The sequence below is a fragment of the Pongo abelii genome, chromosome 4, assembly GCF_028885655.2.
Source record: "Pongo abelii isolate AG06213 chromosome 4, NHGRI_mPonAbe1-v2.0_pri, whole genome shotgun sequence".
Lineage (NCBI taxonomy): Eukaryota > Metazoa > Chordata > Mammalia > Primates > Hominidae > Pongo > Pongo abelii.
The window spans coordinates 35,830,908-35,857,718 of NC_071989.2; the positions used below are offsets into that span (position 1 = coordinate 35,830,908).

Below are 26,811 nucleotides of genomic sequence, written 5' to 3' on the forward strand. Positions count from 1 at the left end.
TGTGAACTGAAATGAGTATCATGCATTTTTTGTAAAATGAATGACTTTGCCTTTTATCTTTTTGTAAAGTGTCTGCATCTTCATTTATCCAAATCCTGTATAGACACTCTTTTTCCAAAATACCATATGGGCAGACTATGTTGTTCCAAGCTGGATACCAAAGATGAATAGCACAAATAGCTTTTGATACAAACAACAAACAACAACCAAACAATTCCTATAGATAGGCACAGAAGTATTTCACTTTGATGTAAGAATTATAGCCCACACATATCTACCAGTGTTTATGAGCTCAGCCATTCTCTACCAATGCTGTTGTGAAGTTTGGTGCTCTATTGTCTATGCCCTTCCCAAAGAGCAATCTTCTCAGCGACCTAGATATCATGAACTTCAATCCCCCAGGTCTTACTGACTAATAGTAAAGCTGGGAACCTCTTATTAAATTAGCTCTGGTCATCAATTTAAACATACTACTAGGATGACAACAAGCAGAACTGCCTCAGAGGCCACGGCACAGTGTGTATCCACCCCTTAGAAGCGTGCTCAGGAAATTCAGTGCTTCCAGTAGACACAGTTGCAGGACATATATTCTCCAGGCTATAGGGGCTTTGTAGAATCTTATAATCTTTCTAATTTGAATAACTCTAGAGTGAAACACATTGAACATATCAGGCTCCAATTCTGTTGGCAATAAAGCTCTCTCAGAATTCCAACTGTAGCCTTGCCTGCTGTATTGGGTTGATTAGGCCGTTTTGCCTCAACCAAAATAATCCGTGTTTTTCCATAAGTTGTTAAGATAATCGCTCTGAATAAGATCATATCCTGCTTGGACTTCCTACTTCCTGAGATATTGTTACTAAATACAATTAGTTCTGTAAAATGGATCTAGGAAGGCAGACAGCTCTCTGGAGAAGAAACTTAAGTTTACTATAAGAATATATTTGAAACAGAACCGTCAAACCAAAATGACAATGTGTACACATTAGAGATACAAAGGAAACTCATGTGATGGGATGTTTAGAAGTAAAGCCAAGAATGAAATGGTACTAAGTACTTAGTAATGGTACTAAGTTTTTATTCAAGACACCGAGATTAACTTCAGATCAATCTCAAGAGAGATTGGTCTAGTTGGACATTACTGTTATTGTGCCGATGGTTGAAAAGAATCATAATTTGGTGTATCCAGGTCCCATTGCAGGAAGTTTCTTGTATTTACAACATACAATTACTTCTATATTATTGTACATATAAAATAAGGCATAGATTATATATATATATATACTTTTTTCTATTATTCCATCTAAACCTTTAGAAATTGTTAAACAAAAATTTTTCTGATATTTGTTAAAGAGGGTAAGCAAGACTTTATTCAAGGGACCACTGCAGTGGGATTTTACAATAGAGGAGAAAAATCAAGCTCAACTCCAAATATAAAGAAAAGTGGGGATTTATAGCCAAAGAACAGGGTGGTGATCAGTGGATAAAAAAATTACTAAAAGGAAACATCAGGGTCAGGGGGATTCTAGCTAGACTGACTTGACAGGATTCTTCTTGCTGAAGGCAGGCCAGAGTGATAAGTCCTGGGAATGGTGGGAGATTACAATCTGATCAGATATCCAGGGTTGGGGATTTTCGCCGAATGAACCCAGCCACATTTTTGCTAAAACTGAATTCAGCATGCCAAGGATGAGTTTTTGTCAAAATTGAAAGGTAAAACTGGCTAGAAAAGTAGTTTAATAAAATTTCACCTCTCAAAACAATATAGAGATGTTAATAATCCTAATTGTTAGTCCTGCCACCATTGCCAATAAAAATTATTGCCAATAAAAATTATTAAATGCTAGCTGCACGTCAGGTCCTATACTAGGACTGAGAATAAAAGGATTAAGATACATTCTATTAATGCAAAGGTAGCCCATATAATATAGCAACTAAAACTATTTGTAAATCAATGACAAAACTGCTGCCATTAAAACAAGAGCCTCAGTATGGCTTCTTTAAAAAACAAACAAAAAAATCATCAATCAAGACTCTCTTTGTATTCAACTACCACAGAATATATATTTTTTCCCAACAGCACATGGAACATTTTCTAGGATATGTTAGGCCACTAAACATGTCTCAACAAATTTTTAAAAATTGCAACCATATTAAGTATTTTCTCAGACCACAGTGGAATAAAAATGGACATCAATATGAAGAGAATCTTTGGGAACCATATAAATCATATAAATACACAGAAATTAAATAACATGCTCCTGAACTTCCACAGGTTAATGAAAAAATTCAGATGGAGGTTAAAAAATTTCTTGAAACAAATGAAAACGGAAACACTACATACCAAGACCTGCGGGATACAGCAAAAGCAGAACTAATAAGAAAGTTTATAGCAATAAATGCCCACATCAGATAAGTAGAAAATTTTCAAATAAACAGTTTAACAATGCACCTCAAGGAGCAAGAAAGGCAAGAACAAACCAAATCCAAAATTAGCAGAAGGCAAGAAATAATAAACAGAGTGGAACTAAACAAAATAGGGGCTTTAATAAAAAAGAAATACAAAGGATTAATGAAATGATAAGTTGGTTCTTTGAAAAGATAAACAAAATTGATAAACCACTAGCTAGAGTAATAAATAAAAGGAGAGAGAAAACCCAAATAAAATCAGCAAATGAAAATGGAGATATTACAATTGATATCACAGAAATATAAATGATTATCAGAGACTATTATATACAATGATATGCTAACATACTGGAAAACTCAGGAGAAACGGATAAATTTCTGGAAGCACTCAACCTAGCAAGATTGAATCAGGAAGAAATACAACACCTGAACAGACCAATAACAACTAGAGAGAATGAATCAGTAACAAAAATTATCCCAACAAACAACAGCACAGGACAGATGGACTCACTGCTGAATAATACCAAATGCATAAAGAATTAATACCAATCTTCCTCAAACTATTCTTTAAATAATTGAGGAGGAGTGAATTCTCCCTGATGCATTCTTTGAGGCCAGTATTACCCTGATGCCAAAAATAGATAAGAATGCAACCCAAATAGGAAACTATAGGCTAATATCCTTGATGAGTATAGATGCAAGAATCCTTAACAAAATACTAGCAAACTGAATTCAATAGCACATCAAAAAGATAATACACAATGATTAAAGGAGATTTATACCAGGGATGCAAGGATGGTTTGACATACACACATCAATAAATGTTATACATCACACCAACAGAATGAAGGACGAAAACCATGTGATGATCTCAATAGATGCAGAAAAAGCACTTAATGAAATTCAACATTCCATCATGATAAAATCTCTCCACAAACTAGGCATAGAAAGAACATACCTCAAAATAATAAAGACCATATATGACAAGCCCACAGCTAACATATTGAATGGGAGAAAGTTGAAAACCTTTTCTCTAAAAACTGGAACAAGACAAGGATGCCCACTTTCACTACTCTTATTCAAGAGAGTACTGAAAGTCCTAGCCAAATAAATTAGGCAAGAGAAAGAAAGAGAACATACTTAAATTGGAAGATAGTCCCTTTTTGCAAATGACATAATCTTATATTTAGAAAAATTTAAAAACTCCACCAAATAGCTCTTACAGCTGATAAGCAAATTCAATAAAGTAGCAGGATACAAAATGAACATAGAAAAATCAGTCATATTTCTGTACACTAATACTGAAATAGCTGAAAAACAAATGAAGGCCAGGTGCAGTGGCTCAAACCTGTAGTCCCAAGTCTTTAGGAGGCCAAGGCAGAGGATTGCTTGAGCCCAGGAGTTCAAGACTAGCCTGTGCAACATAGAGAGAACTCATCTCTACCAATGAATGAATAAATAAATAAAGCAATTTCATTTACAATTAGTACAATAAAAATATATACCTAGGAATACATTTAACCAAGGCAGTGAAAGACCCTACAAGAAAAATTACAAAACACTGATGACAGAAATTGAAGAGGACACAAACAAATAGAAAGACACCCCATGTTCATGAATTGGAAAAATTAATATCATTAAAATGATCATATTGCCTAAGACAATCTATAGATTCAATTCAATTCCTATAAAAATACCAATATCATTTTCACAGAAATAGAAAAAACAATCCTAAAATTCATATGGAACCAATAAAGAGCCCATATAGCCAAAGCAATCCTAAGCATAAAGAACAAAGCTGGAAACTGCACAGTATCTGACTTTAAATTATATTACAAGGTTACAGTAATTAATACAGCATAAGCTGGAAACAGCACAATATCTGACTTCAAATTACATTACAAGGCTATAGTAATCAAAACAGCTTGGTAGTGATATAAAAATAAACACATAGACCAATGTAACAGAATAGAGAACCCAGAAATAAATCCACATATTTACAGCCAACTGATTTTCAACAGAGGCACCAAGAACTATGTTGAAAGAACACCCGCTTCAATAAATGGTGCTGGATAAATTGGCTATCCATATGCAGAAGAGTAAAGCTGAACAGTATTTCTCACCACATACAAATATCAACTCAAGATGGATGAAAGACCTAAATGTTAGACCTAAAACTATAAAACTACTAGAGGAAAACATAGGGAAAACACTTCAAGACATTGGCCTAGGCAAAAATGTTATGGATAAGACCTCAAAAGCACAGACAACTAAAACAAAAATAGACAACTGGGGGCTATATTAAACTAAAAAGCTTCTGTACAATACATGAAACAATCAATGGAATGAAGAGACAATCCATTGAATGGAAGAAAATATTTGCAAACTATTCATCTGACAAGGGACTAATATCCACAATATACAAGAAACTCAAACCACTCAACACTAAAAAAACAAACAATCCCACTAAAAAGTGTGCAAAGGACATCAACAGACATTTCTCAAAAGAAGAGGTACAAATGGCCAACAGGTATATGAAAAAAATTCATCATCACTAATCATCGAAACCACAATAAAATATCATCTTACCCCAGTTAGAATGGTTATTATTAAAAAGACAAAAAACAACAGATGCTGGAGAGGATGTGGAGAAAAGGGAACTCATACTGTTGGTGGGGATGTAAATTAGTATGACCACTATGGGAAGCAGTATGGAGGTTTCTCAAAAAACTAAAAACAGAACTGCCATAAAATCCAGCAGTCCCACTACAGGGTATCTTTCCAAAGGAAAAGAAGTCAGTATATCAAAGGGATACCTGCACTCACATGTTTATCACAGAACTATTCAAAATAGCCAAGATATGGAATCAATCCAAGTGTCCATCAGCAAAAAAAATGGAAAAAGAAAGAATGGTATATATACATAATGGAATACCATTTGTCCATGGAAAAGAATGAAAACAGGTCATTTGCAGCAACATGGATGAACTGGAGGCCATTATGTTCAATGAAATAGGCCAGGCAACAGACAGACAAATACTGCATGTTCTTACTCATATGTGGTAGCTAAAAAAGTTGATCTCCTGGAGATAGAGAACAAAATTATGAGTACCAGAGGCTGGAAAGGATGCGAGGGTGGGAAGGGGAAATGAAGAGAGGTTGGTGAATGTGTACAAACTTATAGTTAGATGGAAGAAATAGGGTCTAATATTAGCTAGCAACCGGGGTGACTATAGTTAGCAATGATACATTGTATATTTCAAAATAGCTAGAAAAGAAGATTTGAAATGTTACCAACGTATATAATGATAAATACTCAAGGTGATGGATGCCCCAAATACCCTTCTTCTTTTTCTTCCTCTACTTCTTTTTTCTTCTTCTTCTTCCTCTTCTTTGATCTCTCCTTGTTCTCCTCCTTCTCCTTCTTCTCCTTCTGTTTCTTTCTTCTTTTCCTCCTGTTCCTCCTCTTCTCCTCCTCATCTTCCTCTCCCTCTCCTTCTCCTTCTTGTTCTTCTTTCGTCTTTCTTCTTTTTTTTTGAGACAGAGTCTCATTTTGTTGCCCAGGCTGGAGTGCAGTGGCTCTATCTCGGTTCACTGTAAACTCCGCCTCCTGGGTGGATCCTTCCACGTCAGCATCCTGAGCTGCTGGGACCACAGGCGCACGCCACCACGGCCGCCTAATTTCTTATAGAAAAAAACGGTTTCTGCTACCTTGCCAGGCTGGTCTTGAACTCCCAGGCTCGGTCGAGCGCCACCCCCTCCACAAAGTGGTAGGATTATTTGCGTGAGCCACGGAGCCCTGCGGAGACTCTGGTTTACTTTCTGCTCACCTAAGAAGCTCCTGCTGTGTCCCTTAGTGTTCCGGCCTCGCCTCTTCTCAAACCCACTGCTCCCTAACTTCTCTCACAGGCCCCCACTGCTTCCTCCTGCGCTGGCGCACGCTCAGGTCTTACCCGCCAGCAGGTGGCGGAACACGATTTTCTGTCCTCTGCGGCTGAGCCCTAGCGTCCCCTCTTCTCTAAGGCCTTTCGCCTAGTTCCAGCCTGGATACGCTTCCTTAGCAAAGGGTTGCCCTTGGCAACAGGAGGACGCGGGCTGGCAGGCTTGATTCCTGGAGAGTTTTTTAGCACCCGCCTGCGGTCTGAGGCACCGGCTGAACCATGTCGGAGATCCTGTGCCAGTGGCTCAACAAAGAGTTGAAGGTGTCCCGGACCGTGAGTGAGTGACCACGGCCAGGGGCGAGCGTCTGAGGGGCTAGCGGGGCTCAGAGCCCGCAGCGCAGCGCACTCAGGGAAGGTGGCGGGCGGGGCGCGAGCTGCGCAGGTGGGGCACCTGCGAAGCCGGCAGCATCCCACAGTGAGCAACTCGGCTGGGCAGTGCCCCAGGTCCCTCCCACCACCTCCCTACAGCTCACCCCAGCCAGGGCAAGGCCTTGTCACGTCCCCACTGTGCCGCTCTCGAGTTACCCTTGTCACGGTGGGCCCAAACCGCAGGCATTCTGACTTTGTGATGTGGTTCTAGGCAATCAGAGGGTTTAGGAAGGTCTCCTTTGCTTCTGTGGAGAGGGAACTTTGCTGGACTTTGTAAGTCTGACCCTAACGATGCCTCCTTCACATCACCAGAAGCAGAAGCGTGGTGTGGTGGCTAGTCGATGAAATATGGAGCCACTGGACAAGTTACAATACCTTCTCTGAATGTGTTTCCTTCTCTATAAAATGGACCTAATAATGCTTTCCATACTTAACTGACCAGCAGGGGAGGGTGGGTGTAAAATAAGTTAATGTAGAATATGTTAACATTTACAAATTTTAGTAAATTTTAAGCTCCAAAACACAAACTAGCTATTTCTGGTCACTACTGGCTCTTGCCCAAGGCTGACCTTATTCACCAACCTAATTTTCTCCTAACCATGCAGTTGCCACCCAAAGTTTCCAAGTCTGACAGCCACAGAGACAATTTTACATGCTGGCAGCTTCCTTGACTGCCCTGTAATTCTTCAGTAGGAGTTCATTTTTCAGTTGGTATTTTTTTTTTTTTTTTTTTTTTTTTTTTTTTTTTTTTTTTGCTTAAGGGAAGAGGTTTTCAGGGCAAGTCATTTCAGTCCATTTTCCCAGAAGAACTTGCTTAACACCAGCTTGCTACCAGAGAGGCAGTGGTGCCAGTTCAACCTTAGCTTATCCACAGAAGTTGCTAGATTGGTAGTGTTTCTGTGGGTGCAAAGTAGTTATTAATACTCTCAGCATGAGGATCTTTAGCACGGAGCATCTCCTGTTGCATTTCTTGAGGCATAAACCTCAGACTCTTTCTTTGTCAAATTACCATCTACACACTCCCTGTGAACAGCAATAAATTCTTTCCTGGTATTCTACTATTATCCCATTGTGTCTCCAACTGTTTATTTGCTAAAATATGGTGGACTGAGGACAATATTTAGCATTTATTGTTTCTTATTCCTGTCTCACCATAGGAGCCAAAATAAAATATCATGCCCTTAAGTTGTACTCTTCTAAAAGAAAAGCAGTTACATATTGCTTAGTTTAATTTAGTTCATTTATTTTATTAGTAAAAACCACACCCATGCTGGGCGCGGTGGCTCACGCCTGTAATCCCAGCCCTTTGGGAGGCCGAGGTGGGCGGATCATGAGGTCAGGAGTTCGAGACCAGCCTGGCCAACACAGTGAAATCCTGTCTCTGCTAAAAATACATTAGCCGGGCGTCGTGGCGGGTGCCTGTAGTCCCAGCTACTTGGGAGGCTGAGGCAGGAGAATCGCTTGAACCCAGGAGGCAGAGGTTGCAGTGAGCCGAGATCGCGCCACTGCACTCCAGCCTGGGCGACGCAGCAAGACTCTGTCTCAAAAAACAAACAAACAAACAAAAAAACACCCTTTGCTGAAGTCCCCAGAACTCTGTTGCAACATTTTGAAATACTTTTAGGAGAAATAAATGAAATTAATAAAGATACATAAAATAAAAACAGTAGATGCCATTATAATTTTAATTAGTTTTGGGAATTTTGGTTTTGAGAGGTGGAGGAAGAATGACTTCATTCTGTAAACATAAAAGGGCTGAAGACTAAGTAAGAATTTTAACAACATTTAGGCTATGAATGGAAAATTCCTGGCATCTCTGCTCCTGAAGTGTAGATCTGGAAGCTAGCAGAGACGCCCCGTTCTAATGGAGTATTCTGCTTTCCATTCACTAGCAAAATGTATTAATTTTTAAATCTCAACTACTGTAAGAGAGATAGAGCAAGAGAGTCCTCGAGGAGGTAACCAGATTCCACATTGTAAAAGGTCTTTGGGAACACACTTAACTGTGTTTGTAAGCCAACAAGCTAGGATTTGTGCACTCAAGGAAGCACATTTCCTGCTGCTGCTGTCCCATCATTAGATAAACTGTTCTGTGGTGCACAATGGAAGGCTTTGGATGGTTTGTAGAATCTATCATGGAAGGACTGTGAGTGGGTGCAACCTCTGGGGAAAGTAATTAGGCAATTTCTGGGTAAGGGAAGTGTAAAGAGCAAGAACTTGGAGGTTAGACTGCTTGGAAATCTTTTGGATAAGTTATTTACCTAAATTTCATCATACTTAAAAACAGCAATAATAATGATACCTCATCTGGTTGTATCAAGATTAAATGGGATATTAAATGTAAAGCATTTAAAATAGCACTTTGGACATAAATGCTAAATCCTACTTCTCAGCATCTATCAAATAAAAATAAAACACCAATATATAAGGATATTTGAACAAAGATGTTTACTGCTACATGAATTACAGGGGCAAAAATAAAAATTGGAAACAATCTGAGTATCCTTCAAAAGTGTAATGCTTGGATAAATGGTGCTTTATTCATACTATGAATTGTTATGCAGTTATTACAAAGAATGAGTTAGCTGCTATAACTTTTGGCTTAAAGGATATTTATGTATTTTTGTCAAGTAAAAACCAAAAGTTAGAGCTTATTGTGACTAGTATAATTATATATTTGTACCAATTGGGAAACACACACTTATGAATATGGACATTTATATGAGCATGAAGAAAAGTTTATGGAAAGACATATACTGGACTATTGACTTACACATGAGTCTTCATATTATGGTTTGCGTAAGCGTAGAGGAAAGTGTGGAAGGGTGTAAACAAGTGTGTTATAGGGATTACCCTGGGGAAGTGGGAGATTGGTAGCTTTTATTTATACATCTCTGTTATCTGGCTTGTTGTTTATATTGACTTTGTAATTTGAAGGGAAAATTCAATATAGCATTAAAGATGAAAAATCAAAAGAAGCCAAACATCACATGACAAAATAGAAGAAAAGGAGGTTTAATACTTTAGTTGAAATGTCGTAAGCATATTATAATAAAGTATTGTGGGAGCTTGTGGAAAAGTTATATGGAGTTCAAATGAAGTCTACAAGTGAAAGAATAATAAATAATGAAAGTTATCCCTTATTGAGCATTTATGTGGGTATACCATACCCTGTTCTAAGCTCTTTACATAGATTTTCTTATTTAATCTTAAAAACAACCCTAAGAGGTATTGCCCTGGATGTTCAGGTGAGTCAGGAGGAGGAGAGGGCTTAGTAATTTGTTCAAGGTCTTACAGCTAGTAGGTTGCAGAACTAGAATTTGAACTTAGGCTTTTAGGTCCTACACTGTACATTAAAGTTTTAAACTTAGGCATGAATATATATGTTTAAGTAACTCTCTCAAGTGTATTCACTTGAGCTCTTTTTGTAAGGATTATTTTTCATTTGAAGTCACAAGAAATAGAAAAATTCAGCCATCTAGACATGTTATAATATCATAGGGCATAACCTAATTCCTAGATGGTTAAGTGGCAAAGTTGAGTGAATTATTGTTTGTTTAGAAGTGGCCCAGCCCATAGTTGCTTGTTGGGACAAAGAAACAGGAGAGAATGCCAAGCCTGTGCATTTGCTGCCTTGTGAGGCTAAATAATGGTTCAGTTGTTGGAGGGGCAGTCAAAGCTAATATGTGCCGTGTTTTACTTTTTCTGATCTAGAGGTATTTCATCTAGATGGCAGTGACAGGTGAAATTAGATTAGATTAGAGTCAGAATTCCTGCCCCTCTGGCCTACAGTACTTAGGGAAGCCACACTGTTCAATAGTATTTTCCAATGTGACTTCTACTACCAAAAGCTTCTGAAATTACAATAGTTGTGAATTATTCTACTGTTAAGGCATATTCCTATTTTAAATAAGGTTAATTAATATATCGGGATATATTAATCATTGCTTACATGATATATATAAAAATTAAATAGATATATTTTTGTGAGTTTTAAGAGACAATCTATGCTCCTTGTTAATTGGATTTGGGTTTTTTCCAAGTGGATTTCCATAGATGATTAATCTTGTCACTTTATGTTAAATCTTAGTAGCATTTGTTTTTGGAAAGTGATATTTTCTACTCGTTGTCCCAAAGTTGAGGGGCATCCTCTCATGCATTAATGACACTTTGTTGATTTGGTCTTTTGTCCTAATATTTTCAGAAGGATCATATTTTATTTTAAGAAAAGATAGAGATATAAAAAAATCCCATTGAATATTTATTTTTATGCAATAGTTCATAATGTATTGTGGTAACCTTACCACATTACGGAATCATATAACTTTAGATCTGAAAAATAATCTTGGACATCATTTAATTCTTCTTTAGCAGATGAGGAAATCTAATCAGATGTGGTAAGAGCATTGTTTAGGATTATGCATCTAGGTAGTAGCAAGTTAGCAGGAGATTCTGGGCCTACTGCCTTTTAGTTCTAGTCTTCTTTAAACCCAGAGTCTAAACCTTACACATTTTCTCATACTTAAACACTCAGAATCATTAGAAAATCTATTGCTTCTGACGTAAAGCAACAGATTTTGCTATTTCCTGGCTAGCCTTGCAGCATTTTTCTTGATTAAAACTTGGCTTTCATTGACTAAAAATTAATACAGCAAGTCTAGTAGCAGAAGGCTATTGTGTAAATCAAAGCAAAAATTTTAAGAAATGGAGCTTCAAGAAAAGACTGATGCTCAATATTTTCACAATTAAAGAGGGTTATAATGTAGCAATTGAGATTTAGTTTCAGATAGTAAATCTCAATTATGATAAAGCCTTCAAAGGATAAAATTGTGAAGACTGACCATCCTATTCTTTTACCAAAGGAAAGAAAACGTCAGTATCCCCTGCCAAAGATCATAGGACACATCTGTAGTTGAACAAAGTTAGATTTATAGATTTGTTGTAACAAGAGAGAACATGAACCATGAGGACTGTGGGGCATCTCGGTAAGAAGGTGCTAGAAATGACTTGGGCTTGTGTTAGGTGTTTTTGAGGAGGGTTCCAGGAAGTGGTGCCTTGCTGTGAATTAAATCCTGTCCATAAGCATTGGCAATTTTATGATTTGGGTATCTTAATAAATCTTATCTAGAAGGTGAGAAAAATAATCAAAGCAAAGCTATAATTAGTAGAGAAGCAGCAATCATTCTTATTGGCCAGAATAGGGACATACTTGGTTATTTTTGTGTTTTGGACAATATTCTTGTTTTGGTCTGAGCTCAGACATGTTTACAGAGGGATTTTGTTTTTTTTTTTTTTGATCCATCAATGTCACAGAGTCTGATGTTGGTGTGCTGTGAAATTGGTTATGTTCAGCTGGAGAATGCCAAGGCGTAGCTGTGAGCACCCAGCCGGTTTCTAGGAACACCACAGCCTGATAGGGCCATGCCAGTTCCAAGCCTTCAGCAGGGTTTGTTTGTTTGTTTTTGTTTTTTAATCTCAAATGAAAGTAAATTTTCTTGCCTTTATAAATGTAGTTGATAGTGCAGGCTTGATCTTTCCTACTCGAGTAAAGGAGAAGTAAATGCCACTGAGCATAAAATGGTATGGGTCTGCAGTCCCTTACCTAAAAAATTCTAGAATCCAAAAATCTCTGAAAACTGCAACTTTGTACATTATTCATTTGGCAGCAAAACCTGACCAGAAATGCCATAAGGCTGTTTAGTCCTTATTTATTTCACTGAATGTGACTATTTAAATATTTTGCTGTAGAAATACACTGTGTTTAAGTACAGGTGCTTCCCCAGACCAGTTGGGGAGTTATAGCCTATCAGGCCTAAAGAGTGGACCTGTATATGAATGCCAGGAATTGCCAAATATTTGCTTCCTGAGTACTGAATTGTGTTTTAAACACGAATGTTTGTACTGTAATCATTAAGGATCTGTTATTTACAGTTTGTGTAATTAATATGACCTGTCTTCTTAAATTAGAACACAGTAATAATAACAATAAAAATAATCACTGAGCTTTTACTGACCGGGCAGTATGCTAAGCATTTTACATATAAGATTTAATTCTCAAAACTACTCTTATGAGGTAGAGCCCATCACTCTCTCATTTTTACAGATGAGAAACTATGGCTACATAGTTGCCCAAGGTGAAGCAGCTTGTAAATGAGCCACAAGTCTAACAGAGAATCTTTCTCCAGAACCTGTGCTCTCTTTATCACCATGTGGAATGTGGTTGGCTTTCTGTGCTTCCTCCAGCTGGCTAAGGGCCATTTTGATGGAAAGGCACATAGATCATTTCACCTGCTGTCCCAGCCTAACATAGACCCATCACAGAGGCCCGCATCAAAGATTTATTAGAAAAGGAAACTTTAGTGATGGGGACCAGGCATGTGGCTTGGAAGATTAGAGACAGGGTTGAGAAGATTAGAGGCAGGGTTGAGTTGCTGCTAAATAATTTTAATCCCAGATGTAAGTAATTTTGGGTTTAGGATGAAGGTTGTCACTGGGCTCTCATGGTTTATTTACTTATCATATTCCTTCATTGTTCCTTGTTCTGGAGTCAACCTGCCTCTTTTTCCCCCTACAAAATTTCAATTGTTAGTGCAAATTAGTTTATAGAGGTGGGCGTCCTGAAATTAGTCATAGTATTCAGTGACATTTGTGGGAAGAAGAACATGACAAACCAAAGAGAAAAAAATAAGCTTTTTCTTGCCTTTCCTTTTTTCCTCACTGTCTCTCTCTCTCCCTATCACCTTTGTCCTCTCGCTTACTCTCTCTCTCTCTCTCTCTGGCTTCCTATATGTCTTCTTTTATTTTTTGAGACAGAGTCTTGCTGTGTCATCAGGCTGGAGTGCAGTGGCGCAATCTCAACTCACTGCAACCTCCGCCTCCTGGGTTCAAGCAATTCCCCTGCCTCAGCCTCCCAAGTAGCTGGGGCTACAGGCATGTGCCACCATGCCCAGCTACTTTTTGTATTTTTAGTAGAGACAGGGTTTCATCATATTGGCTAGGCTGGTCTCGAACTCCTGACCTCGTGATCTGCCTGCCTCAGCCTCCCAAAGTGCTGAGATTACAGGCGTGAGCCACCGTGTCCGGCCCTGTCTTCTTATTTTATACGTTTTAGTCTATTAGTCCTAGTGTATACACTTTTTCTTCAGCTTTTTCTTTGTTTGTCTAATTTCCTATATGTGTTCTTTTTTCTTTTAATTTTTTTCTCCAAGTTTCCCCTTTATTGCTTTCATCATTTGCTGTATTTGTCACTCATTGTTCTAGTTTCTGCTGATGTGGCACATGGTAAATCTGAAGTGTCTTATGCATAAAAAGCTTCAGACAGATATTTTGGTACCTGCTTATTTGTTATAAATTACTCTGACAATGAAGTACATTAAGTGTTTACTATCGTTCTTTAACCTTTATACTATAAACAACTCTATTTTATCCATATCATAATTGCCTTATTAATATGCCATGCCATTTCAAAGGAAATGGGTAATGATTTTATTTTTCTGGTGACCTTTTTGTAGAAAATGGTTTGCTACAGACCGTTTGTCAGCCACATTGAAGATGAAGGAAAGGGATTTAGTATTCCCCAGTTATTCCTGGGCTAGACTTTCAGCATTCAGTCAACGTGAACAACAGGCACAGTGCAAACCCCAGAGGGAGGCAGGAAGGGAAAGAGATTACCTGAAGGTAACATAGCAACAGCTCTTGAACAGAAAGCAATAAGCCAAAAACTGGGACAATACCCTGATGGCGTAGGAATAGAAAGACACAGATACATCCATGGATGAATAATGGTTCTACGTCCAGTGGCTCTTTAGAAAACTAAGGGAAGAATAGGGATAGGCTAGGGAGGAGAGAAGGGAAGAGGCAGACAGAAGAAAGCAACAGACAGAAGAGGTGAAAGACACAGCTAGAGCACCCTGGGTGGCACATTGAGGGTCATGGTGGCAACAAGAGCTTTGGGGTCTGTAAGGGAAGGAGAAAGCTGCAGTGACACAGTAGGGGGTGGCACACTTTTGCCCATTGGAGCAGAAGGAACCCTTTGGATTGCAGTTGCTTTAAAGACTACTGAGGTATGAAGCCAGAAGACACTTGCTGAATGACAGATGACATTTAGTATAAGATCAAGCCAATCCTCATTTTAGTAGCATCGAAAGGCATTATGATATTCAAGTGGTGTTGCATTAAAGTCAGAAAAATTCAGTGCCTAGGTTATGAAGCTCAAGCTTAACTTGTGCTGTAAGGTGTTCCAGGCGGTACAATAGATCTAGCTGAGTTATAAAGCTCAGGTATGCCATGAATTTCAAATTCTCCTGCTGGAAGCTTTAGGACATACTGTTCTCTAAGTATATTTTCTCAAGAGTTGCTTCAGTGTTTCACATTAAGACATAGCTTCGGAAGGACAGATATGACTGATAGGAAGGGCATCAAACCATCAACTCTGAAAGAATGGATCATGGGTTTAGAGTGAGATCATTCTGCCCTGAATAGTTTTAAAATGATGATAAAACTGGTCTGTTTGTGGAAAAGCTTGCTAAAATCCACTAATAGGTGCCAGACTGTGGACTCTAAGAATAGATGCAATGTGTCTGTTCTCACATGAACTATAGCTGAACACAAGTTTATGTGATTGGAAGCTTTCATTTTCCTAGAGCTTATAAAGGTTTCATTTCTTTACTTGTTGCTAAAGTGATCCATAGACAAAAGTATTGTTTCCCCTTAATGTTTTTTACCTTTTATTTTTTCTATTGCATATAAAAATTATGTAACCTAATTAATAGATTCTAATTCTAGACAGTTCAAGAGCTTACCCTGAGTACACAGAATCAGTGGGAATCATTGACATCTTTTTAAACTACCTTTATTATTGTATTGACTCAACTTAAGGATTGAGGTATTACTCTGAGTATAAAGGGTTTTGAGAACAGATATTACGAAAGTCTTAGAGAAAACTGTGGTCTGGTATCAGATATGCAAAAAAGTATTATGATAGGGTGTAATCTTTGGAGTGAGGACTGCGTAGTGGCTGTTATGGAGCAACTTAGCTCACCTTCCTACAACCACACAACCAAGCATCACTTCTACAAATCATGAAGAAATGTTATTTCTTCACTGTCAATTAGCCACCTCATTATTAGTCAGACAGGTAAAATAGAACAATCTGGCAAAACTGAATTTGTGATACTGCAATGTCATATAATATTTTAACTGATGTTAAAATATTATATTTAATATAATATGATGTTATATTATATGTTAACCTGATGGAAGCATGTTGAATATTTGTGGAGGATTTTGAAGTAATTTGAGAGATGATGGTTTTGGCCTATGATAATATAATTTATTTTATATATAATCCTTAAATATCATGTAACTCTATATATTTTACTTTATAAGAAAAATACAAGTAACTCAACACTAAGAACATTTTTTAAAAAAGCAAATCCTATTGAACACTTAAAAAACTTTTTTTCTCGGCTGGGCGTGGTGGCTCATGCCTGTAATCCCAGCACTTTGGGAGGCCGATTCGGGTGGATCATGAAGTCAAAAGATAGAGACCAACCTGGGCAACATGGTGAAACCCCCCTCTCTACTAAAAATACAAAAATTAGCTGGGTGTGGTGGCACATGCCTGTAATTCCAGCCACTCGGGAGGCTGAGGCAGGAGAATCGCTTGAACCCGGGAGTCAGAGCTTGTAGATCAGGCCACTGCACTCCAGCCTGGGCGACACAGTGAGACTCCATCAAAAAAAAAAAAATTCTGCACTTATCATTATGTGCCTACTATGTGGCAGGCATGGTACCCAGCAATTCTCAAACACTGCTGCAAAAGAGAGCTATTAATATTAAATAGCTCTCTGAGATAAGATATAGATATGGTTATCTTTGTTCTAGACATGAGGCTGAAACTCAGGAAGATGAAGCAGCTTGCCCAACGTCACACAGCTAGTAAGCAGCAGAGCCAAGATTCCAACACAGATATCTCTGGCTCTAAAGTCAGTTTTCCCCTGGGCTATCTTTCCGTAATTGCATGGGACAATAACTGGGCCATAGTGTCCCCTCTGAACCATGAAGGAGAAGTTTGATTATGTTCAGGAGGTTTTATTTAAGAAGGTGCAAATGGCTTTAGTAAGCTTTCCATTGTTTTGCAGGTTAAAATGAGGTATTTGTTTAAAAGAAGTTAGCTTTCATCTCACTTGGCCAAAATATGCTATCATCATAGGTTGTGTGGGTAACTAAAGTATTAGAGTATAATTTTATAAAATATCTTTAAGTCTAGTTTTTAGATCTAATGTTATTTATAAATTTTTTGGTAGCATTTTTTAAAAAAAATTTTACCCGTTGTCTTTCTTTTCCTTCAAAATTTTGTATTTCATCAATTATTGATTTATATTTATTTGGGAATCTTTATAAAATATCTACTGTTAAATGTCAACCTTTTCCTTTGGTTATTAAAAGATATTTCTAGAAATATATTCATGGCATTTTGAGTTCCAGTTAAATTGTGTGGTTTTTAGTGTATGTATATTTAAAGAGATCATTAGCTCTATGCGCAACATTGTATTCGTGGTTTTTATCTCAATGTTTTGAAACTCAGGTCCCAAGTCATTTGCAAAGGCATTTTCCAGTGGCTATCTACTTGGAGAAGTTCTACACAAGTCTGAACTTCAGGATGATTTTTCAGAATTTTTGGACAGCAGGTTAGTGAGATTATTCCTTTTTGTTGTTGTTGTTGTTTATTTGTTTTGAGACAAGGTCTTGTTCTGTTACTGAGACTGGAGTACAGTAGCGTGATCATAGCTCACTGCAACCTCAAACTCCTGGGATCAAGCAATCCTCTTGCCTCGGCTTCCCAAATAGGTGGGACTACAGATGCATGCCACCACGCCTGGCTAATTTTTGTATTTTTGGTGTACACGGGATTTTGCCCTGTTACCCCGGCTGGTCTTGAACTCCTGGGCTCAAGTGATCCTCCTGCCTCAGCCTTCCAAAGTGTTGGGATTACATGCGTGCGCCCCCGCTTCTGGACTACTCTTTACTTTTAAGAAAAGTTAATTTCTTTGGAATTTTCCAAAGTTAACTTCAAAGAATCATGAATCATAAGATCCCTTCCAAACCTTGAACACCCAAGCAGACCATTGATATGGAAATTGTTCCTTCCTTGCACATACATTTTTTATTGTCTCAAGAGTACAGCAGAGAGATTGTTATATGGTTGCAGCAAGACCTCATCTCTAAATGGGACTTATTTACACCAGATTACTTCCTGTTTTGTTAATCGATTGTTCTTTTTTTTTTTTTTTTTTTTTTTGAGATGGAGTCTCACTCTGTTGCCCAGGTTGGAGTGCAGTGGTGTGGTCTCTGCTCACTGCAAGCTTCGCCTCCCGGGTTCACGCCATTCTCCTGCCTCAGCCTCCTGAGTAGCTGGGACTACAGGCGCCCGCCACCACCCTGGCTAATTTTTTTTTTTGTATTTTTTCTTTTTAGTAGAGACGAGGTTTCACCGTGTTAGCCAGGATGGTCTCGATCTCCTGACCTGATGATCCACTTGTCTCGGCCTTCCAAAGTGCTGGGATTACAGGCATGAGCCACCGCGCCCAACCTGTTCCTTCTTTTAAGAGAAGTGAAACAACATATAGTGCCTTGGGTGGACAATTAGTATTATTATTTGTGTTTTAAAAATGTAAAATGGAACTTAACTACTAATAAAAAATTCATAATGGTTTTTTATTTTAGTGGCTATATTGAAATATAATTTATGTACCACAATTCACCATTTTAAAGCATTTAATTCAGTGTTTTTTAATATAGTCACATATTTAGTGTCTTCACAACCATCACCACCATCTAAACACCCAGCCTCTGGCACCTACTAATCTACTTTTCTGTCTCTATGGATTTGCCTATTCTACACATTTTATATCAATGGAATCACACAATTTGTGACATTTTGTGACTGGCTTCTTCACTTAGGATAATGTTTTCAAGGTTCACCCATGTTAGCAAGTATCAGTATTTCTTCATTTCTATTTATTTTCTGAATAATTTCGATTATATGGATATACCATACCACATTTTGTTTATCTATTTATCAATTGATGGATACAATCCTATGTTGGTATCCTTGGGGTATTGGTTCCTGGACCCTCTACAGATATCAAAACCCAATAGGGCAGTCATTAAACTTTAAAGTTCCAAAATCATCTCCTTTGACTCCATGTCTCACATCCAGGGCACAGTGATGCAAGAAGTGAGCTCCCATGGCCTTGGACAGCTCCATCCCTGTGGCTTTCAGGGTACAACGCCCCTCCTGGCTTCATTCACAGGCTGGTGTTGAGTGTATGTGGCTTTTCCAGGTGCATGGTGCAAGCTGTCGGTGGATCTACCATTCTGGTTTCTGGAGGACGGTTGCCCTCTTCTCATAGCTCCACTAGGTGGTGCCCCACTAGAGACTGTGTGAGGGCTCTGACCCCACATTTCCCTTCTGCCCCAGCAGAGGTTCTCCATGAGGGCTCCATGCCTGCAGCAAACTTCTTGAATGCTTTGCTGCTTAGAAATTTCTTCCACCAGAGCCTGTAATCCCAGCACTTTGGGAGGCCGAGGTGGGTGGATCACGAGGTCAGGAGATCGAAACCATCCTGGCTAACATGGTGAAACCCCATCTCTACTAAAAATACAAAAAATTAGCCGGGCATGGTGGTGGGCGCAGGTAGTCCCAGCTACTCAGGAGGCTGAGGCAGGAGAATGGCGTGAACCCGGGAGGCAGAGCTTGCAGTGAGCCGAGATTGGGCCACTGCACTCCAGCCTGGACAGCAGAACGAGACTCCGTCTCAAAAAAAAAACAACAAAAAAACAAAAAACAAAACAAAAGAAAAGAAATTTCTTCCACCAGAAACCCTAAATCATCTCTCTCAGGTTCAAAGTTCCACAGATCTGTAGGGCAGGGGTAAAATGCCACCAGTCTTTTTGCTAAAGCATAGCAAAATCACCTTTATTCCAGTTCCCAACAAGTTCCTCATCTCCGTGTGGCTATTAGAATATATAAGTAACACTTATAACTCAGTAGTAAAAAGACAATCCAATTTAACAATAGGCAAAGGATCTGAATGGACATTTCACCAAATAAGCTAACACACAACTAATAAGGAGATGAACAGATGCTCAACATCATTAGTGTATTATTCCATTTTCACGCTGCTGATAAAGACATACCCAAGACTGGGCAATTTATAAAAGAAAGTTGTTTTGGACTTATAGTTCCACATGGATGGGGAGGCCTCACAATCATGGTGGAAGGCAAGGAGGAGCAAGCCACATCTTACATTGATGGTAGCAGGCAAAGAGAGAGGTTGTGCAGAGAAGCTCTTGTTTTTAAAACCATCAGACCTTGTGAGACCCATTCACTATCACGAGAACAGCATGGGAAAGACCTGCCCCCATGATTCAGTCATCTCCCACTGGGTTCCTCCCACAACATGTGGGAATTATGGGAGCTACAAGTTGAGATTTGGGTGGGAACACAGAGCCAAACCATATCAATTAGTGATTAGGAAAATGCAAATCAAGATCACAAGATACCACTTCACACCCACTAGGATGGCTACAGGCAGAAAGATAGAAAATAACAAGTGATGATAAGGACATGGAGAAATCAAAACCCTCATACAATGTTAGTGTGAATTTAACTAATTCAGGCACTTAAAAAAACTGTTCAGGTGTGCCTCAAAAGGTAAACATAGACTCTCAAACCCAACAATTCCACTTCTAGATATATACCCAAGAGAAATTAAAACCTATCCATGTGATAACACAATGTTCATAGCGGATTATTCCTAATAGCCAAAAAGTAGAAACAACTCAGATATAGTTGGCCCTCTGTATCCATGATTTCCACATCCATGAATTCAAGCAATTGCAATTCAAAAATATTTGGGAAAAAAATTTCACAGAGTTCCAAAGAGCAAAACTTGTATTTGTCACAAACTGAGTACTACATTGAATCCACAAGAATGAAGTAATATGCAGGCATTGTATTAGGTAAGTAATCTAGAGATGATAAGTAATCTAGAGATGATTGAAAATATATGAAAGGATGTATGTAGATTATATGCAAATACTATACTATCTTATGTGAAACCACCTCAGCCTGGACTTCATTGTCCATATCACTGTCAGCATTTTGGTCAAAGCCATTCAATAAGTCTCTAGGAAGTTCCAAACTTTTCCACATTTTCCTGTTTTCTTCTGAGCCCTCCAAACTGTTCCAACCTTTGCCTGTTACCTAGTTCCAAAGTCACTTCCACATTTTCGGGTATCTTTATAGTAGTACCCCACTCTCTGCGGTACCAATTTACTGTATTAGTCCATTTTCACACTGCTATAAATACACACCCAAGATTGGGCAATTTATAAAGGAAAGAGGTTTAATTGACTTATACTTCCACATTGCTGGGGAGGCCTCAGGAAACTTACAATCATGGCAGAAGAGGAAGCAAACACATACTTTTTCACAAGGCAGCAGGAGAGAGAAGAGTGAGTAGCAAAGTGGGAAGGGCCCCGCATAAAACCATCATATCTCATGAGAACTCACTCACTATCACAAGACCAACATGGGGGAAGCTGCCTCCATGATCCAATCACCTCCCACCAGGTATCTCCCTAGACATGTAGGAATTATGGGGATTACAGTTCAAGATGAGATTTGGGTGGGGACACAAAGCTTAACCATATCAGCTACTTCATTATTTCTGTTCTTATTGTCATTTCTGGCCTTCTGCTTATTTTGGGTTTAGTTTTCTTTTTGTAGTTTCTTGTTATGGATAGTTAACTTTTTTATTTGAGATTTTCTTTTTTAACATTTGCATTGATGGCTATAAATTTCCCTCTAAGCACTGATTTAGCTGTATCACATAAGTTTTGGTATGTCATTTTGCACCTTTATTTATCTCAAATAATATTCTAATTTCTCTTGTGGTTTCTTCTATGATTCATTATTATTTAGGAGTATGTTATTTAATTTCCATGTACTTTTGAATTTTCCAAATTTGCTGTATTATTTATTTCTAATTTAATTACATTGTCATTGGACAACACAGTTATTTCAATTTCTTTAAACTTAATGAAATTTTTTTTTTGGTGGGAAATTTTCTGGCAAAACCTATAAAACCTGCTAGACAAATTCTAAAGGAGCTACAACACTTATTGAAGCTGTTTTTAAAAATGGTCTAACATATATTCTCTTTTTGAAAATGTTTCATATGCACTTGAAGAGAATGTATATTCTATTATTGTTCATTAAAGTGTTTATAGATATCTGTAAGGTCCAGTTGGTTTATAGTGTTATCCAGGTCTTACATTTCCTTACTGATCTTCTGCCTAGTTGCTGTATCCATTATTGAAAGTTGGAACCAAAGTCTCAAATTATTCTTGTTGAATTGTCTATTTCTCCCTCTACTTCTTTCAGTTTTTGCTCCATGTATTTTGTGGCTCCATTGTTAGATGCATATATGTTTATAATTGTTATGTCTTCTTGAGGGATTGACTTTTTAACAATATAAAATATTATCAAGTAATACTTTTTTTTTCTGAAAGTAAATTTTGCCTGATACTATAGTCACTCTAGTCCTGATTTGGTTATTATTTGCTTGATATATGTTTTTCCATCCTTTTACTTTGAATACATTTGTGTCTTTGAATCTAAAGTGTATTTTCTTGTAGAAAGCATATGATTGGATTGTATATTCTGTCAATTCCCTCTTTGTAATTGTAGTTATTTAATCCATTTATTTACAATGTAATTATGGAGGAGGATTTAAGTGTGTGATTTAGATATTTGTTGTGTATATGTCTTATGTCTTTTTTACTGCACTACTACTACCTTCTTTTGTGTTAGATATTTTCTAATACCATTTTAATTCCCTTATTGTTTCTTTTACTATATTTTTTGAGTCATTTTCTTAGTGGTTTTCATGAAGATTACAATTAATATTTTAATTTAAATCAAACTATTCAGATTAATACTACTATAATTTAATTAGTAAAGAAAAAAATTTGCTCCAGTGTAGCTCAATTGTCTCCTCCTTTTTTGTGCTATTGTTGTCCTACAAATTACATTTTAAGCCCATCACGTCAGTTTTTTTAATTATTCATTTATTTATTCATTTATTTATTTATTATTATTATACCTTAGGTTTTAGGGTACATGTGCGCAATGTGCAGGTTAGTTACATATGTATACATGTGCCATGCTGGTGCGCTGCACCCACCAACTCGTCATCTAGCATTAGGTATATCTCCCAATGCTATCCCTCCCCTCTCCCCCCACCCCACAACAGTCCCCAAAGTGTGATGTTCCCCTTCCTGTGTCCATGTGTTCCCACTGTTCAATTCCCACCTATGAGTGAGAATATGCGGTGTTTGGTTTTTTGTTCTTGCGATAGTTTACTGAGAATGATGATTTCCAATTTCATCCATGTCCCTACAAAGGACATGAACTCATCATTTTTTATGGCTACATAGTATTCCATGGTGTATATGTGCCACATTTTCTTAATCCAGTCTATCATTGATGGACATTTGAGTTGGTTCCAAGTCTTTGCTATTGTGAATAATGCCGCAATAAACATACGTGTGCATGTGTCTTTATAGCAGCATGATTTATAGTCCTTTGGGTATATACCCAGTAATGGGATGGCTGGGTCAAATGGAATTTCTAGTTCTAGATCCCTGAGGTATTGCCACACTGACTTCCACAAGGGTTGAACTAGTTTACAGTCCTACCAACAGTGTAAAAGTGTTCCTATTTCTCCACATCCTCTCCAGCACCTGTTGTTTCCTGACTTTTTGATGATTGCCATTCTAACTGGTGTGAGATGGTATCTCATTGTGGTTTTGATTTGCATTTCTCTGATGGCCAGTGATGGTGAGCATTTTTTCATGTGTTTTTTGGCTGCATAAATGTGTTCTTTTGAGAAGTGTCTGTTCATGTCCTTTGCCCACTTTTTGATAGGGTTGTTTGTTTTTTTTCTTGTAAATTTGTTTGAGTTCATTGTAGATTCTGGATATTAGCCCTTTGTCAGATGAGTAGGTTGTGAAAATTTTCTCCCATTTTGTAGGTTGCCTGTTCACTCTGATGGTAGTTTATTTTGCTGTGCTGAAGCTTTTTAGTTTAATTATATCCCATTTGTCAATTTTGGCTTTTGTTGCCATTGCTTTTGGTGTTTTAGACATGAAGTCCTTGCCCATGCCTATGTCCTGAATGGTAATGCCTAGGTTTTCTTCTAGGATTTTTATGGTTTTAGGTCTAACATTTAAGTCTTTAATCCATCTTGAATTGATTTCTGTATAAGGTGTAAGGAAGGGATCCAGTTTCAGCTTTCTACATATGGCTAGCCAGTTTTCCCAGCACCATTTATTAAACAGGGAATCCTTTCCCCATTGCCTGTTTTTCTCAGGTTTGTCAAAGATCAGATAGTTGTAGATATGCGGTGTTATTTCTGAGGGCTCTGTTCTGTTCCATTGGTCTATATCTCTGTTTTGGTACCAGTACCATGCTGTTTTGGTTACTGCAGCCTTGTAGTATAGTTTGAAGTCAGGTAGTGTGATGCCTCCAGCTTTGTTCTTTTGGCTTAGGATTGACTTGGTGATGCGGGCTCTTTTTTGGTTCCATATGAACTTTAAAGTAGTTTTTTCCAATTCTGTGAGGAAAGTCATTGGTCGCTTGATGGGGATGGCATTGAATCTGTAAATTACCTTGGGCAGTATGGCCATTTTCACGATATTGATTCTTCCTACCCATGAGCATGGAATGTTCTTCCATTTGTTTGTATCCTCTTTTATTTCCTTGAGCAGTGGTTTGTAGTTCTCCTTGAAGAGGTCCTTCACGTCCCTTGTAAGTTGGATTCCTAGGTATTTTATTCTCTTTGAAGCAATTGTTAATGGGAGTTCACTCATGATTTGGCTCTCTGTTTGTCTGTTGTTGGTGTATAAGAATGCTTGTGGTTTTTGTACATTGGTTTTGTATCCTGAGACTTTGCTGAAGTTGCTTATCAGCTTAAGGAGATTTTGGGCTGAGACAATGGGGTTTTCTAGATGTACAATCATGTCGTCTGCAAACAGGGACAATTTGACTTCCTCTTTTCCTAATTGAATACCCTTTATTTCCTTCTCCTGCCTAATTGCCCTGGCCAGAACTTCCAACACTATGTTGAATAGGAGTGGTGAGAGAGGGCATCCCTGTCTTGTGCCAGTTTTCAAAGGGAATGCTTCCAGTTTTTGCCCATTCAGTATGATATTGGCTGTGGGTTTGTCATAGATACCTCTTATTATTTTGAGATATGTCCCATCAATACCTAATTTCTTGAGAGGTTTTAGCATGAAGGTTGTTGAATTTTGTCAAAGGCCTTTTCTGCATCTATTGAGATAATCATGTGGTTTTTGTTTTTGGTTCTGTTTATATGCTGGATTACATTTATTGATTTGCGTATATTGAACCAGCCTTGCATCCCAGGGATGAAGCTCACTTGATCATGATGGATAAGCTTTTTGATGTGCTGCTGGATTTGGTTTGCCAGTATTTTATTGAGGATTTTTGCATCAATGTTCATCAAGGATATTGGTCTAAAATTCTCTTTTTTGGTTGTGTCTCTGCCCGGCTTTGGTATTGGGATGATGCTGGCCTCATAAAATGAGTTAGGGTGGATTCCCTCTTTTTCTATTGATTGGAATAGTTTCAGAAGGAATGGTACCAGTTCCTCCTTGTACCTCTGTTAGAATTCGGCTGTGAATCCATCTGGTCCTGGACTCTTTTTGGTTGGTAAGCTATTGATTATTGCCACAACTTCAGAGCCTGTTATTGGTCTATTCAGAGATTCAAATTCTTCTTGGTTTAGTCTTGGGAGAGTGTGTGTGTCGAGGAATTTATCCATTTCTTCTAGATTTTCTAGTTTATTTGCATAGAGGTGTTTGTAGTATTCTCTGATGGTAGTTTGTATTTCTGTGGGATCGGTGGTGATATCCCCTTTATCATTTTTTATTGCATCTATTTGATTCTTCTCTCTTTTTTTCTTTATTAATCTTGCTAGCAGTCTATCAATTTTGTTGATCCTTCCAAAAAACCAGCTCCTGGATTCATTAATTTTTTGAAGGGTTTTTTGTGTCTCTGTTTCCTTCAGTTCTGCTCTGATTTTAGTTATTTCTTGCCTTCTGCTAGCTTTTGAATGTGTTTGCTCTTGCTTTTCTAGTTCTTTTAATTGTGATGTTAGGGTGTCAATTTTGGATCTTTCCTGCTTTCTCTTGTGGGCATTTAGTGCTATAAATTTCCCTCTACACACTGCTTTGAATGCATCCCAGAGATTCTGGTATGTTGTGTCTTGGTTCTCGTTGGTTTCAAAGAACATCTTTATTTCTGCCTTCATTTCGTTATGTACCCAGTAGTCATTCAGGAGCAAGTTGTTCAGTTTCCATGTAGTTGAGCGGTTTTGAGTGAGACTCTTAATCCTGAGTTCTAGCTTGATTGCACTGTGATCTGAGAGATAGTTTGTTATAATTTCTGTTCTTTTACATTTACTGAGGAGAGCTTTACTTCCATGTATGTGGTCAATTTTGGAATAGGTGTGGTGTGGTGCTGAAAAAAATGTATATTCTGTTGATTTGGGGTGGAGAATTCTGTAGATGTCTATTAGGTCCGCTTGGTGCAGAGCTGAGTTCAATTCCTGGGTATCCTTGTTGACTTTCTGTCTCATTGATCTGTCTAATGTTGACAGTGGGGTGTTAAAAGTCTCCCATTATTAATGTGTGGGAGTCTAAGTTTCTTTGTAGGTCACTCAGGACTTGCTTTATGAATCTGGGTGCTCCTGTATTGGGTGCATATATATTTAGGATAGTTAGCTCTTCTTGTTGAATTAATCCCTTTACCATTATGTAATGGCCTTCTTTGTCTCTTTTGATCTTTGTTGGTTTAAAGTCTGTTTTATCAGAGACTAGGATTGCAACCCCTGCCTTTTTTTGTTTTCCATTTGCTTGGTAGATCTTCCCCCATCCTTTTATTTTGAGCCTATATGTGTCTCTGCACGTGAGATGGGTTTCCTGAATACAGCACACTGAT

The 26,811-nt window shown here is 38.0% G+C and overlaps 1 protein-coding gene, 1 long non-coding RNA gene and 1 other non-coding gene across 5 annotated transcripts in view; 1 reads left to right on the top strand and 2 right to left on the bottom strand.

Moving 5' to 3' along the window:
- LOC129059374 (uncharacterized) overlaps positions 1-7,772 on the bottom strand; it is a 125,076-nt gene extending 117,304 nt beyond the window's left edge. For all 3 annotated transcript variants that reach the window (XR_008525213.1, XR_008525211.1, XR_010139936.1), the window contains exon 1: positions 6,237-7,772. This is a non-coding gene — a long non-coding RNA (uncharacterized LOC129059374). The remainder of the gene's footprint in view (positions 1-6,236) is intronic.
- SPEF2 (sperm flagellar 2) overlaps positions 5,807-26,811 on the top strand; it is a 203,793-nt gene continuing 182,788 nt past the window's right edge. Inside the window, exons 1-2 of the mRNA XM_054555468.1 lie at positions 5,807-6,624; positions 17,305-17,407. Coding sequence (XP_054411443.1) covers positions 6,567-6,624; positions 17,305-17,407 — 161 coding nt within the window. The 5' untranslated portion in view covers positions 5,807-6,566. The remainder of the gene's footprint in view (positions 6,625-17,304; positions 17,408-26,811) is intronic.
- LOC112133598 (U7 small nuclear RNA) lies at positions 21,843-21,907 on the bottom strand. Its single transcript, XR_002915231.2, has one exon. It is a non-coding gene; the product is annotated as a U7 small nuclear RNA (small nuclear RNA).